Source organism: Cervus elaphus, chromosome 7 (genome assembly GCF_910594005.1).
Source record: "Cervus elaphus chromosome 7, mCerEla1.1, whole genome shotgun sequence".
In the NCBI taxonomy this organism is placed as follows: Eukaryota; Metazoa; Chordata; class Mammalia; order Artiodactyla; family Cervidae; genus Cervus; species Cervus elaphus.
The window spans coordinates 14,309,367-14,324,244 of record NC_057821.1 but is presented as its reverse complement, the minus strand read 5'-3'; the positions used below and the strand labels follow the sequence as shown (position 1 = coordinate 14,324,244).

The following is a 14,878-nucleotide window of genomic DNA, read 5'->3' as shown; positions in this document are numbered from 1 at the left end:
CACAGTGTCGCAAAGAGTTGGCCACGACTGAAGTGACTTAGCACACACGCACAAATCAAAAGGCCCGAGCTCACCAAGGACTGCAAACCTCTCTCACCAAGACAGACCAGGGGCCTCTGGACAGGACTGAGGTCAGACCGTGAAGCCGAGAAGGCTCTGGGTGGGACACCCAGGGAAGGATCTACAGCAGCAAGACACCCGGGTTACACCCAGGACGTCCTGGCATGGAGAAGAAGCCTGAGAAAAGGGGAACCCCCAGGACTCTTTATATTGAATCCTTCCTCCATCCTGGGTGGAGAAGGGAATGAGGTGGGGGGGTGGGGGGCATCTTCAGAAGCAGGGAATGGACAAGCCCACTGGCCAAGACTCCTCTTGCCTCCCAAGTTCACTGGGCAAGTGGCGATAGATTGCTGGGATCTCTCATCCTTGGGTATATAAGGCAAGGATGGTGATGGGAGAGATCCAGAGAGGACTTGACGGGCAGCGAGTCCTTGGTGATAATCCCAGGGCCCCAGGAAAATAAACTTGCCTGCCACTTTCTCTTCCCCCTGAGTGCGGTCTGCAGTAGTTCCTCCCACTGTTTGCTACATACAGGACACGGGGAGGCCCTGGGCCGGTCTCTCCCAGCGCCTGCGGTCACCAACAGTCCTCCCCTTCTCTCTGAGCTAGGCGTGCCTGGGGGTGGGCACTCCACACGCGTTCGAGGCGGGGCCAGATGCCCACAGCTTGGCCTCTTTTTGTCCTGGGGATTGGATCCCAGGGCGGGGTGGGGCAGGGCTGTCCCATTCCCCAGCACACACCTCCTTTGCTGAGAAAACGGGGCAGAGGCGCGCGTTGGCCAGAGAAGGGACCAACCGAGTTCCTCCCTGGCCCTTCCTTTGAGCCTCGGTCCGGGTCCATGGCTCCCGACTCCGGCCTCTCCGCCTCTCCGGCTAAGTGGGATGCGAGCGAGCGCGGGGTCCGGGGCTGCGCGGGGCGGGTGCCGAGCACATTGCTCCTGCTGCTCACCTACCTGACTTACCTGGTCCTGGGCACCTGCGTGTTCTGGGTGCTGGAGAGCCCCGCGGCGCACGATTCCAGCAGGAGATTCCAGCACGAGAAGTGGGCGCTGCTGCGGAACTTCACGTGTCTGGATGGCCCGGCGCTGGACTCGCTGATCCGGGTGAGGGGCGAGTCTGGGCGGCCCGGGCGCGGGGGCGCTGGCGCAGCGGAGCGCACGGGCACGGAGAGAAAGGGCACGGCCCGGCTCCGGTCCGGGCACCGCCAGGAGCACTTCTCCGAAATAAAGTGGAAGGCACGGACGCGCGGGCGACTGGGGGCGCGCCTTGCAGGGTGGAGACCAGAGTCCTGGGCTGGATGGACCCCGATGCAAAGAGCCCGGCTCGGGCGAGAGAAAGGCGCGGCGCGGCGCCCTGACCCCAGGGTTCGGGGCGAGAGGGGACTCTCCCCTCCCTGTCTGGGGAGCTGCGTGGCTCAAGCATCCAAATCTCAGGGTGACCGCGATAGGGGGCGCGCTGACGGGGTCCAGGGCTGGTGGGGCCCGACCGGGTCCGGGCAGCGTTAGGACAGAGCGCGCTGCTCGGCTTGGGAGAAGGCGGGAGGAGTACACCCGGGAACTCAGAGCGCTGTGTCGGGTCGAACAGCGGGCGAAGGGCGAAGGGGCACCCATGGCCCCTTCCACAGGAGACCTGGGGGCGAATTTGAGACCTGGGGATGGGGACAGCAGAGGGCGCTGGTCTGGTCTGATGATGAGCGAGACCGGCAGCAAGATGGTTGGAGGCTGGGAGGAAAGGGTGTGCAGAGCGCGGAGCCAGGGGCCCGGGGATTCGCAAAAAGAAAGCAGCAGGTACAGGGACGTTTGGTGGCTGAACCCGGGTTTCTCCGAGTCTGAGGACACTCGGAGAGGGCCCGGAGGGTCTTCAGGGGTCGGCGGGTGGGAGGATGCAGAGGTCGTGGAGAGCAGAGACTGCAGAGCGGGTGGGGGAAGACTCAGCGGGGCGAGGGGAGGGGGGCGGGCAGAGCAGGGTTCTTGCAGGCCTCACGATGGATGAAGGTATCCTTCGACCCTGGGCTGGACGGAGAGCTGCTCCGATCCGACGCAAGCTCCCATCTCCGGGTCCCCGGCTTGGTCCGCGGGCGCAGACAGCTAGCCAGACGTCCCCGCCCTGCAGTTCCCGTGCCTCCCCTAAGCGAGGAAAGCAGGGTCTGTGTCCCAGAGTGGGCAGTCCAAAGCTGGTCCCCAGAAGGAAGCAGGGAAGTGTGTCTGGTGGCAGAGGACCAAGGGCGTTGGAGCGGAGGTGCAGTCCTGAGCCCTGGGACTGGGCGGATGTGTCAGGCCTGGAGCCGGCAGAGGAAGGACTATCTCTGCTAAGAATCTCAGGTGACACCTCCACCCACTTTCTCTAAACTTCTACAAATACAGACCGCCTAGTCCCGGAGGCTGTGTGACACTCCCCTTGGAAAGGTGGTGAACTTCAATTACGAGCAGCCCGGCCCCCCAAAAAGTGACTGTGACCACAATGGGAATGATAGGAAATACTTCAGTGCCATGCTTATTGTGTATCAGGCGCTGTTCCTAGTGTGTGAACTCGCTCCAGCCCCACCTGTCTCACAGGTAGACGCCATTATTATCATCCCCATTGTAGAGATGGAGAAACTGAGGCTCAGAGAGATTACATACAAAGGCACGGCTTCATAGTCAGGGCGCTGGGGCTCTCAGCTGCCGTGAGGACTGCCTCGGTGCAGATCTGTGTATGGGGTTGCTTCCCAAGTTTCCTGGCAGAGCTCTCATCTCTTCCCCTCCACCCACCTCCTGCTCACCTCCACTTCACCTCCTTCCACAGCCCCCCGTGGCTTCAGCCATCCCCAGGAATACAGATGTGGGGTCTCCAACCCAGACATCCCCAGTGAGGGCAGACATGCTCACGTAACTTCCTGTTGTTGTCCTTCAGTTGCTAAGTGTCTGACTCTTTGTGTCCCCGTGGACTGGAGCATGCCAGGCCTCCCTGTCCCTCACCATCTCCCAGAGTTTACCCAAGTTCATGTCCGTGGAGTTGGTGATGCTATTCAACCATCTCATCCTCTACCATCCCCTTCTCCTTCTGCACCTTCCTAGCAGCCCTCAAATTCGCCAGGGTCAAGAGTAAGCAGCTCTGCTCTTCCCCGCATCCACACACCTTCACAGTGCTCTTAGATGCGTCCCTCACTACCCACACCAAATAAGGCCAGAGCCCCGGGCTTCTGAGTGCCTCCTCTCTGTGCCTGCTGGACCACTCCGTGCCGGGATGCAGGCCAGGCCCTCTCCATCACTCACCCCTGCAGGACTCTCTCCTCTCCGGATCTGCCAGCATCTTCTGTGCTGCCAACTGCCACGGAGCATACATACCTGAGCTTGCTTCCGCTTTAGTCAGTGACCTTGGGAGAAGCCTGCCACCCCATCCCTGGGCTGGCAGAGCCAAGCACAGCCTGGCTGCCAGCTACCTTTCAGCCTCCCTAGTCTATATCCCAGACACAGTCCTCCCTTCCAGCCTTTGCACCTGTGGTCCTATTTACCTAAATGTCCTTCTACCAGGAACAATCCTAGCTAACCCTCGAGGAAGGCCCAACTAAAACATCACCCTCAGCTGCCTTCTCGCATCTGTACAGAGTGCTAGAGTTGATGACACACCTTTTTTAAAGTATATATGGAGGCAAAATAAGCACATTTCAGAAAATAGAGAATTATGGGGGGAAACACACATAATAAAACTGTATTTTGTACTTTGGTACGTTAAGAAAAAACCAATCACCCTCTCTGTGAAGCCTTCTGCCCTCACCCCCATCAGAATGCACACCATTCCTATCCCGTATTTCTATAGCATTATATTCATAATAATGATAATGATAGCAGTTGCTAACCTTAACTGTGTTTCAGGCACTCTTCTAAGCCATTACACCTAATAACTCATTAAACCTCAACAACTCTATGAAATGGGTGCTACTAGTATTCCCATTTTACAGTCTCAGAAAGAGACTGAGGCACAGAGAAGTTGGCTATCTTGCCCAGAATCATGTAGCTGCACGGTCTGCGTGCCTAAAGCTTCATGGCTGACACTGTATCAGAGTTGAGTTTGGGGACTTCCCTGGCAATCCAATGGTTAAACCTGCACTTCCAATTCAGGGGGACGATTCCTGATCAAGGAACGAAGATCCCACATGCCGATAGGCATGGTCAAAAATAAATAGATAGACAGTTTAAAAATTAAAAGAAACAGAGTTAGGTTTGGCTTTGTCCCACTGAAAACTGAGGTCATGTCTCTTTCATCTTCAGCTCCCCTGATGCCTCACACGCTGACCCTGACCAGGGCTTGTTCCAAGAATGAGAGTGAAAAGGAGAGAGGACAAATGGAGTTCTCCCAGCCAGTGAGATACCCTGGGCTGATCTGGGCTCCAGGGTACAGAGGGGAAGGAGTTGCCCCCATGCTCCCTGCCCTGGGGGAAGCCCTGGTTGGACAGGAAGAGCTGAGATCAGAGTGGTTACAAGGACGGTCGTGTGTGTGCGTGTGCATGTGTGTGTGTTTGGGTGCAGGGGCCCCATTGCCCCAGAGAGCCTGGTGGTCACTACAGCCTCTCCCCCAGGGCATCATCGAGGCATACAAAAATGGGGACATCGTCCTTGGCAACACCACCAGCATGGGACGCTGGGAGTTCGTGGGCTCCTTCTTCTTCTCCGTGTCCACCATCACCACCATCGGTAAGAGAAGGGTGGGGCCAAGGAGGGGTGCTGGGGAGGGTGGCCTTGCCTGAGAGACCAGGGGCCAGCTACCTTCGGAGGCATTACTAGGACCTCAAGCACAGTCAGGCCGGGCAGCCTGGACACCGCCTGGGAGCGGGACCTTGGTCTTAGGGAAGATGTGCTGAATCGGCTCCTGCCCTCCACCCGGGTTCCTGGGAGGTTTCTGAAGTGCTGCTCTGGGGATTTCAGCCACACAAGCTTTCAGGAGGCAGAGGGTCCCCTGTATAGCGGCAAAGACCCCTCTGGGCACTGTAAGGGTCCTGGTCTGCTCAAGCCCACATAACACTGAGCCTGGAAGGGCGGCGGAGGGGGTGCGGGAGAATAAGGGGAACTTGGGAAGGAAGGAGGGACAGAATCCCCTGTTCTCAGCCTTGGGAGAGGTGGCCACTCCCAGAGGCCTCCCCCCAGCTCACTGAGGCATCTCCTCACCCCCATCACCATCCTCCCCAAGCCCCTCTCCTCGCCCACACACAGGGACACCCGGACTAGTTCTCACTCCCGTTCCCCTGGCCCAGTCCTCAGGAGAGCAGAGGCGAAACTTGTCCTGGGAGGGTGTCAGGGGGCTGTTGTTCGGAGAAGAAGAGTGGCCTAGAGCCCTCCAACTCCACACCCAGGAAATAACTCAGTGGAGCTGCCGCATCAACCAGCCTGGACACCCCGCCCCGGCGCCTGCATGACACCATACTCACCACCAGGTGGCAGGCTGACCCCACTGGTGAGGGTGCTACCTCCTCCAGCCGGGACGCTGGCCCAGGAAACCAGGATCCCAGCCACCCCCCTGCCCCGGATCCCCCACTCCCACCCCGCCCCACCCCACCCCCTGCCGCCCCTTCCTCCCCAGAGTGGAGCTAAGCAGATGCACCCAGAGCACTCTTTATCTGGCTTTAAATTAGACAATACTTCTTCGAAGCAGATCTCAGGCTACCCGGGGGCTTGGGTAGTCCTCCACCTTGAAGCAACCGTGCTTGGGAGGCCCCTTGACTCCATGGGCCCAGAAGGACAAGTCAGGATGATGTTCATTCATTCTTACACCCCAGGGGTCTAGCATAAGCCTGGCATACCGTGGGCACTCAACAAATGCTGACACGTTAATAAATTCCAAAATACCCACTCCGCCAGCATTCCCTGAGCTCCAGAGCAGGAGGGGGTACTGATGCACAGTCACTGTGGTCCAGGCCTCCCGGGTGTGCAGGGCGCCCTCATCTCTGAACCCCACTCCCGCTACACCCCCTGCCCCAGGCCCACCTGATTCAGAGGTTCGCAGCCTCTCTGCCCAGCTCTACCATCCCCAATGCGGACTCTGTCCCTCTCCCTTCTCTCTGCTTGGTGTAGCCCTATAACTGTCTGGGCCAGCTCTGAGGGTGAGGAGGGCCGAGGAAGGGGTCCCCACCTACCCCTCCATGCCTGATCTACCTACCAGGCGCTGTAAGGAGCCCTTTCACACTTGAGATCTCATTTTGTCCACATGGTCTGACCTCTAAGAATAAGGCTGCTGCTTCTTGTGTCAAAGATGAGGAAGCTGAGGCAGAGAGGTTGCACAACTTCCACAAGGTCATGTAGCTAGTAAACACCAGAGTGAGAATTCAAAACCCAGCTAGGGGCCAGCTTTGCTCCTTCCAAAAGTGCCTGCCTTTAGGGTAGAAATTCTAAATAGTAGGGAAAAAGAGAGCCCTTCTGGAGTGGACAACAGGGAAGCTTCTGATTCTGATTGACCACACACACACACATACACACACATTGACACACACACACACTTACACATACAAACACAGGTGGAGGAAATGCAGAGAAAGGAGGAAAAGGGTCTGACCAGTCCATCCTAAAGGAGATCAGTCCTGAATATTCATTGGAAGGACTGATGGTGAAGCTGAAACTCCAATACTTTGGCCACCTGATACAAAGAGCTGACTCATTTGAAAAGACCCTGACGCTGGGAAAGATTGAAGGCAGGAGGAGAAGGGGACAACAGAGGATGAGATGGTTGGATGGCATCACTGACTCAATAGACATGAGTTTGAGTAAACTCCAGGAGTTGGTGATAGACAGGGAGGCCTGGCGTGCTGCAGTCCATGGGGTCACAAAGAGTCGGACACAACTGAGCAACTGAACTGAACTGAACTGAACTGGAAATCACGTGAACGCACCACGAGGGAAGAAAGGGGTTCTAAGAGGCACAGCTCCCTCCCTGGCACCCTGGGACCAGCACCCCAGGAGGGCTGTGATTTCTAAGACCTAGAATGAAACAGGGTCTGACAGGCCCACGGACACTTCTGGGCCAGAAGGACAGGCCTGAGTCCCAAAAGTATTCATCATCTGTAAAACCCATGACCAGCTTGCTCACTTATTCAGCCAGCTACCCATCCATTCATTCAGCAACAAGACTGAGGACCTAGTATGGTCCAGATAGCTAGAGGTGCTGGAGATACAGTGGTGAGCAAAGCTGGCAGGTCCCTGCTGCCCAGGGGGGTGACGTCCCGCTGTGAGGGGATGCCGGAGGGACTAACAGATCTGTCCTGAAGGAAGCGGCCAGGGGCTCTGCATCCTTCCGTCCCCCTCCCGCGTCCCTCTGCCCACCCAGGGAGGGAGGAAGGGAAGCTAGGACAAACGGGATACTCACGTTTTTCGTCTTCCAGTCTGCAGGTCTTGGGCATGACCTCCATGGGAAGGGAGGCTGAGGCTGGGCTGAGGGAGGGAGTGTGTCGGGCCCTGCACGGTGCCCGGGAAGGGCACACTGGCTGCCGCGTCCCATCCGTAGCAATGGTAGAACCGGGACCCCTGAGGATGGAAAGGCTCCCTGACATGTCCGCCTTTCTGGCCTCAGGCTACGGCAACCTGAGCCCCCGCACCATGGCCGCACGGCTCTTCTGCATCTTCTTTGCCCTCGTGGGGATCCCGCTCAACCTCGTGGTGCTCAACCGCCTGGGGCACTGCATGCTGCAGGGCGTGCACCGCTGCGCCCGCAGGCTGGGGGGCGCCTGGAAGGTGAGCGGTCCGCGGGAGCAGGGTGAAGGGCGGGTCACCGGGATGGGGGGACGTGGTGGGGATCAGGGCCTCCAATGGACAGGCCGTCACTGCCTGGAGGGAGAGTCTCTGGGAGAAAAGGATGGATGCTGGCAGTCAAGGGGTGCTCCAGGGGGTGGGTCACTGGTGGAAGCAGAGGGTCTTTTGGAAATCAGGGTTCCTGGTGGGAGTGTAGTGGGATTGGGGGGGTCACTGCCCAGAATGGGGGTGTCTTCAGTAACATAGGGGCATCGGTGGGGAGACATGGGAAAGGCACAAGGCTGCCAAGGCCTCTTCAGGAGCCTGGAGAACACGCACTGGTAAAGAAGCCCCAAGGGCAGCTCCCGGGGGAGTGCTAGCCCCGTCTGCAGCTCAGCACCCCCCAGGCTGTCTGCCTGCCACCCCCCACTGCCGCCCCACGGCCGCACACGCTGGGCAGAACTAGCCTCACGGAGGCTGGGCGCCATGTGCACCCACAGGACCCGGCCAAGGCCCGGTGGCTGGCGGGCTCCAGCGCCCTCCTGGCGGGCCTCCTGCTTTTCCTGCTGTTGCCCCCGCTGCTCTTCAACCGCATGGAAGGCTGGACCTACGTGGAGGGCTTCTACTTCTCCTTTGTCACCCTCAGCACCGTGGGCTTCGGCGACTACGTGATCGGTGAGACGTGAGGGGCACCCTGCACGCCTCTGCTCATAGCCCGCGTCCCTGGGCACCTGCTGCGTGCCCAGCCCCGTGGGGGTTTGGGGACCCAAAGTCCAGGGCACACAGGCTTAGTTTGGCTGGTTCGACCTGCCTTTGTGGTCTGATGGGGTTAAGGCCGCCCAGCTAAAAGTGACAACTGGAGTTTGAACCCAGCGCCTCGGGTGGTAAGCCACATTTCTAGTCTTTCGGACTTGCCTGAGAATCCCACAGGCTCCTCTGTTATTTTTAAAGCTTATCAGATAAAGGGGGCCTCTGAGTTCCCTCCCCCATCCATCTTTGACCAGGGCCCCTCTCACTTCACCTCTCCCCCACTTCACCATGCCCCACAAAATGCCAACTTCTTCCTGTCCCTGGGTTGAGGGCCACGTCACCCCCATCACAGTCCAGGGGTATCTGGCAGGAGAGCCTGGGAGAATCAGAAAACCCCAGCCTCTCCCAGCCCCCAGTCAGCCTCCAAATTCTTGAGTGTTAGCAAGAAAGGGCTGTGTGGTCCAGAGTTTTCCAGGGTGGGGTTTATTCGATGGTCATCACCCATCGAGGGCAAGGTAAGGGCCCGGGAGCAACTGTCCTTGCAGCTGGGCAGATGCCCAGCAGGGGGCAGCAGAGGGGCGTTCTGTGGGCGCAGGGGCAGCCTCATTCCCCATCACTCCCTGCCTCTAAAGGTTCACCAAGCGAGCAGTGGCCCCCGGCACCACCGCACGCAGGCCTCAGGGGGGCGCTGTGCACCCCCCCCGACCCCCCATCGCTGATCCTAAACCGGGGAGGAGTCCCTTCTCTCCTTCTGAGACCGCAGAACCCAGCCTGGAATACGGAAATGAGGTCCCGGGACTTCCCTGGTGGCCCAGCGGCTAAGACTCCATGCTCTCAATGCCAGGGGCCCGGGTTTCATCTAGTTCTGGTCAGGGAAAACTAGATCCCGCGTGCCACAACTAAGACTCGGTGCAGCCAAATAAGTAAATAAATTTAATAAAAAAAGAAATGAGGTCCTACCAAAGTAACAAACAGCTAGACCATTAAGAGTAATGATTGTCACTGCATTTACTGAGGAGGAAGATGACGCTCAGAGAGCGCCATTTGCCTGAGATCACACAACTAGTAGGACACGAATTCTGATCGGTTTTGCCTCCAAAAACTCTTACCCTTTCCAGAGGGCCCCCCATAACCCATGTCTGGGCGGCAGTGTTTCTGTCTGTAAAGTGAGGGGCTGGGCTAAGTGATGGCTCAGTGCCTTCTGGCCTATGGGCCGAGCCCGCTCCCCTGAACCTCTCCATCCCCAGGGTCCGGTGTTGGGGCCTCATGTTGCCCCTTCCTGATGTCCCCCATCCTGGAAGGGACACTGTTGCTCTGGAAGGAAGTCTTTGGGATGGTTTCCTCCAAGTGAGTCATGCTTCCACTCCTGGCCTCAGAGGAGAAATGTGTCTGAGGAGAGGTGATGCCAGTGTCCCCAAGGCCTCATCTGCCCCCCCAAACACACACACACACATGCAGCTCAGAGAATGAGTTTTGGATCTGTCCTCTCCTCTCTGTTCCCCCTGCCGTTTCCCTAGTCTAGGCAGGGCCGTTGCATATGGCTGGCTGCACAGGTTGGGCACTGCACAACCCTAAGTGGTTGCCATTCACACAGAACACAATGAGAAGGGCACCCATGGACTGGTACAACCTCTGTCCTTATGCCCCTTTGGCTCTTATGACCTTTAAAAATTACAAGTTCTGGAACTTCCCTGTCTGTCCAGTGGTTAAGACTCTGTGCGTCCAGTGCGGAGGCTTTAGTTCCATCCCCAGTTGGGTGACTAAGATCCCACATGCCATGGGGGGCAGCCAAAACAAAAATTCATGTCACCTGCCCAGCTCCTCTGAAAATCTCAGGGCTTTTCTGTAGTAGTTCTGGCCCCCTCCCACCAACACTTCCCCCTACCCCAGGGCTCAAAGGATGAAACTCAGGATTTGCCCCAGTTTTAAACCCACGAGTCCTTGTTCTCTGAGGGTGCCCAGTGCAAGAGGCGGGGACGAGGAATGGGAATGGGACCCCTACCTACAGTCTCTTGGTGCCCACTGATCACTCGGGCTCCAGAGTTCGGTCCCGGGTGGGAAGAGCTGACAGTAGGCTCCTTAGAAGCGTGTCTGGATGAACCTCTGTGGGGTGCTAAGGATGCTCTGTGAAGATGTCCTGAGGCCCCGTGGTCCCCTGAGGGAAGGCAGGGCCAGGGGGAGGGGGCAGGTCTCTCTAGACATGGCACCCTGGAAATAGGAGACAAGTCCTCTGCCATGGGGGGAGCGGGGGCTTGGGAGGTGGGCAGCGACCTCCACACAGCCATCTGCAGGAGCCAGGAGGGCTGATCAGAGGGTCCCTGCTGCCCCGCGAGCCACCCCGTGGGGCCTGACACAGCAGGGAGGCTGGTGTGTGGGGTGCAGACCCCCCAGAGCCCCCGCCCACCACATGCTCTGACTGAGGAGGCCTGGTATGAACCCATGAGGGCCCTTTAAGTCCACAGGGGTGCCGGGCAGGCCACGCCCTCGGGGTGGCAGCGGGCAGCTCTGTCCCCTGCACCACACGCTTTTCCTTCTGCAGCCTTCTCAGCGCCTCATGACAAGTGACCACACGTGCCCTCATTTACCCTTTCCGTGAGATAACACAGCTCTGGCTTGAGGCTGCTGCAGCTGGACTGGTCAGAAGAATATTTCCTGGGCACCCACATCCAGTGGGAAGCGGGAGCTCAGAGTGGAGAGGGAGGCAGGGCCTGATCACAGAGAGGGCCCTCTCAGGCCGAGTCATGAATTCTGGACTCTGTCCTAAGACTACAGGAACGTTCTGAAGGTTTTCAGAGGAGCTGGGTAGGTAACATGATAGTACTTGTAATTCTTAAAGGTCATAGAGCCTAGCGGGGACAAGGACAGAGGCCACACCAGGTCCACGAGCACATCTTCCTTGTGCTCGGTGTGAATGGCAGCTCTTCAGGGTTGTGCGATGCCCAGCCTGCACACCCAGCCCCGAGCTGCCTCATCTACAGCCCCAGAGATGAGAAAGAAGTTAATGAAAGTCAAAGTGCAAGCAAGCCAAGGACAGGTCTAGGATAGACTCCCAAGCCAGGGACCCTCATATGCATATGGTCTGGAATCTTCCATAGCTGAGAGGGGACAATCCACCTTCACCTCTTCCCCATGTCTCTCAGCCCTCCTTGTCCTCTAGGGACAGGGTCAAACCCCTTTCTCGGATGGGAATGCTGAGGCCCACCACCTGGACTCTGGGCCTCCATGTCCCATGTGAGCAGCCACAGAGAGGGTTGTCTTCACAGCCGTTCCTCTTGTCCAAACGCCGTGGTCAGAGCAGCCCCCAGGTCCCAGCCGCTAGCTCCTCCTTGGCCCTGCAGCCAGCCGCCACTTCCCACAATTGCATCTGCAACTCAGTTGAGCGCCTTGCCAGCTGCCAGGTCTCCTGCCGCTTATGATTTCGGCTTAAAAAAAAAAATGAAATAAGAAGGGAGAAGAACACCTCCTCCACTCCATCAACAGGAGCACGCCACGCCGACGGGTCACCGGGGGCAGAGAGCTGACTCACAGCTGCTCTCATTTGGGACCGCCAGCGGAATCGAGGCCTCCTAACCCAATCAGCGTAATCCAATCCGGGCTCATGCCAGGTGGTGATGTCAGGTCCAGGGCTGTGCACTCATCCCCGAGCTGGGACCCAGGAGATCAGTCCAGGCTGAGGAAGACAGCGAGGAGAGGTTGTGTTGGGGCCAGCAGGACAGAATGGAAAGTGGACAGAGAGGTGGGTAGTATAGAGATCGGAGACAGAAGATGTCAAGGAAATAAAAGGCCAGATCTCTGTCCTTTGAACAATCTTGATCTGATGAGGGAGATAAGATAGACCCCCAGGACAGAGGGAAGAACTAAGTTATGAGCAGCCTCTTATATATATAATTTTATATATTTGCAAATTTATTTTTGGCTGTGCTGGGTCTTCGTTGCTGTGAGGCTACTCTGTAGTGGCGGTGTGTGGGCTTCTCATTCTGGTGATTTCTCTTGTTGCTGAGCATGGGCCCTGGGGCACTTGGGCTTCAGTAGTTGCAGTTCCCAGACTCTAGAGCACAGGCTCAGTAACTGTGGCATGCGGGCTTAGTTGCTCTGCAGCGTGTGGTCTGGCTCATCTTCCCAGACCCGGGAGCGAACCCTCGTCTCCTGCTTTGGCAGGCGGATTCTTGACCACTGAGCCAACAGGAAACCCCTGGAGCAGGCTCTGGGCATGACCTACCTAAGCCTCACAGGGAGCCCCATCTGGTTCCTCCTTCAGTTGTTCCTTATCCAGTCCCGATCCGGGGGGCTCCAAAGGTGAGAAAAACAGTCACCTGGCTACAGACCTTACATGCCAGGCGCCATCCTGAGCACGTTACGATATGAACCATATGATAATCACAACAGTCCTAGAAGGTGGAGCCTCTTGTTGTCTCCATTTCATAGATGAGGAAGCTGAGGCCCAGAGAGAGTAACTTACCCGGCCAAAGCACAAGGGCTGTGGGAGAGGGTAACACAGGGGCTCAGTCGAGACTCTGAGCTGAGATCTGAAGGGTGAGGAAATGAACAGCGTTCTGAACTGCGAGGCCAGCGAGTGCAAAAGCCCTGGGACAGGAAGCTTGATAGATGGAGAAATAGGGAAAGAACCAGAGTGACCGGAGCCCAGCGCTCCAGGGGAGAGACTTGCAAATCCAGTCTGGAGAAGTAGATGGTGGGCACTGGGATGAGAATGTAGGACCTATCTAAAAGCCAAGGAGGAGAAATTATTGTCCCCATTTCACAGGCAAAGGACATTCAGGCAGATGACGGTCACACAGCTAGTGAGAACTGAGCCAGGATACAAACCCCAGCTGTTCCATTTCTTCCTAAAGCTCCTGGCAAGCTGCCTTTCCTTTGAGAAAACCAAACATAGAAATAGGCAAACCGCAGAGCAGGTATTATACACTCTTGGAGGGTTTCCTAAGACAGTTTCTGATTCAGTGATCTGGAATGGAATCCAGACCATTCGCACTTCTAACAAACTCTCAGGCGATGCTGATGGTGCTGGTCCACAAACCCCACTTTGAGAACCACTGGGATAGAGCATAAGCAGGGTCCTTCAGAAAAGACAAAGAGGAATTTTAGGGTCAAAACTATAGGAGTTAATCCAGGGAGGCTTCCTAGAATCCTAGGGAGGTGATCCCAACAATCTCAGACCAGTTTGGACCTCCCACGTTCTGCTTATACACACAAAGCCATGTGTGTCTGTTTCTGTTTCGGGGGCTCGGCCCTGACTTCCCCAGGTCTGCATCCTCTGACCCTGCTTCTCCCTCAGGAATGAACCCCTCCCGGGATTACCCTCTGTGGTACCAGAACACAGTGTCACTGTGGATCCTCTTTGGGATGGCGTGGCTGGCCTTGATCATCAAACTGATCCTCTCCTTACTGGAGGCTCCACGAGAATCGTACTCCTGCTACCCACAGAGTTTCAAGGGGAACTTCAAGCCCCAAAGCTGGAGGCAGAGCCTGGATGAGGAGGCAGGACCCCACTCCCCACAGCCAAACTGCTCTCCAGAGGGGCAGCACCCAGAACCTTCTACTCAAGTCTCATGCTGCGAAAAGGACAGCTAGCTGTATTCCAGCATTTGTTCCACTTTCTCCTTCAGCAACAAGATTATTGATTTTAAGTTCAGCATAAGACCACCCAGACTAAAGTTTACAGTTTTTGGTCTTCCCTTGAAGCTAGGTGCAGCTATATGATTAAATTTCATCCAATGGGATATACAGAGAAGTAATCTGTGTGACTTATGGATGTGACTTACAGTGTGTGGAGGGTACTCCTCTTTACCACTCCCTTCTAGCTGGCTGCAGTGATGGCTGGAGCTCTGGCAGCCGTGTTGCACCATGAGTTGGAGGCCATGTTTGAGATTGGTGACACAATGAAATAGAAGGAGCCTGGATTCTTGACATTTGCAGAGCCACCATAACAAACCTGGACTGGATTCCACCAGACTTCATTTGTATAAGAGAGAAATAAAAATTGAGCTTATTTAAAACACTATGAATTGAGTTTTTCTGTCACTCATAACCAAATCTAATTCTAACTCCAGGTGACACACGCACCCAGAGGCAAAGGCAGCCTCTGAGACTGGAGCATATTAGAGAAATCACTCCCTCCCCAGGTGGATTTGCCCCAGACAGGAGGAGGAAATGGATTGAGTTCTGCAGTGCAGGCTCCCCACAGCCTCAGAGACCTTCCAGGTAAATTCATTACAGATTTGCTGATAACTCTCAGGGCTCATATAGCCAGCAGGCAGCTGGTCCTTGTTTGGCTGCTAAATTCTTACTCATTCACTCACTACACCACAGAAAAGCCCAGAACAAGCCAGTGGGCTCCTCCTGCCTCAACCTGCCCCC

General features: G+C 56.6%; 1 protein-coding gene across 2 annotated transcripts; it reads left to right on the top strand.

Annotated features, from left to right (window-relative positions):
* Positions 1 to 761: 761 nt before the first annotated feature.
* KCNK17 (potassium two pore domain channel subfamily K member 17) lies at positions 762 to 14,520 on the top strand. 2 transcript variants are annotated; one of them, XM_043907372.1, is made up of 5 exons: positions 762 to 1,162; positions 4,618 to 4,732; positions 7,596 to 7,756; positions 8,254 to 8,428; positions 13,797 to 14,520. In XM_043907372.1, exons 1-5 carry the CDS (start codon positions 899 to 901, stop codon positions 14,090 to 14,092), a joined length of 1,011 nt encoding a protein of 336 aa, XP_043763307.1. In that variant the 5' UTR covers positions 762 to 898; the 3' UTR covers positions 14,093 to 14,520. The 2 variants fall into 2 exon arrangements, with proteins under 2 accessions (XP_043763307.1, XP_043763309.1); XM_043907374.1 differs by lacking the exon at positions 13,797 to 14,520 and adding an exon at positions 13,354 to 13,759 and having other exon boundaries at positions 8,254 to 8,421.
* The last annotated feature ends 358 nt before the right edge of the window (positions 14,521 to 14,878 follow it).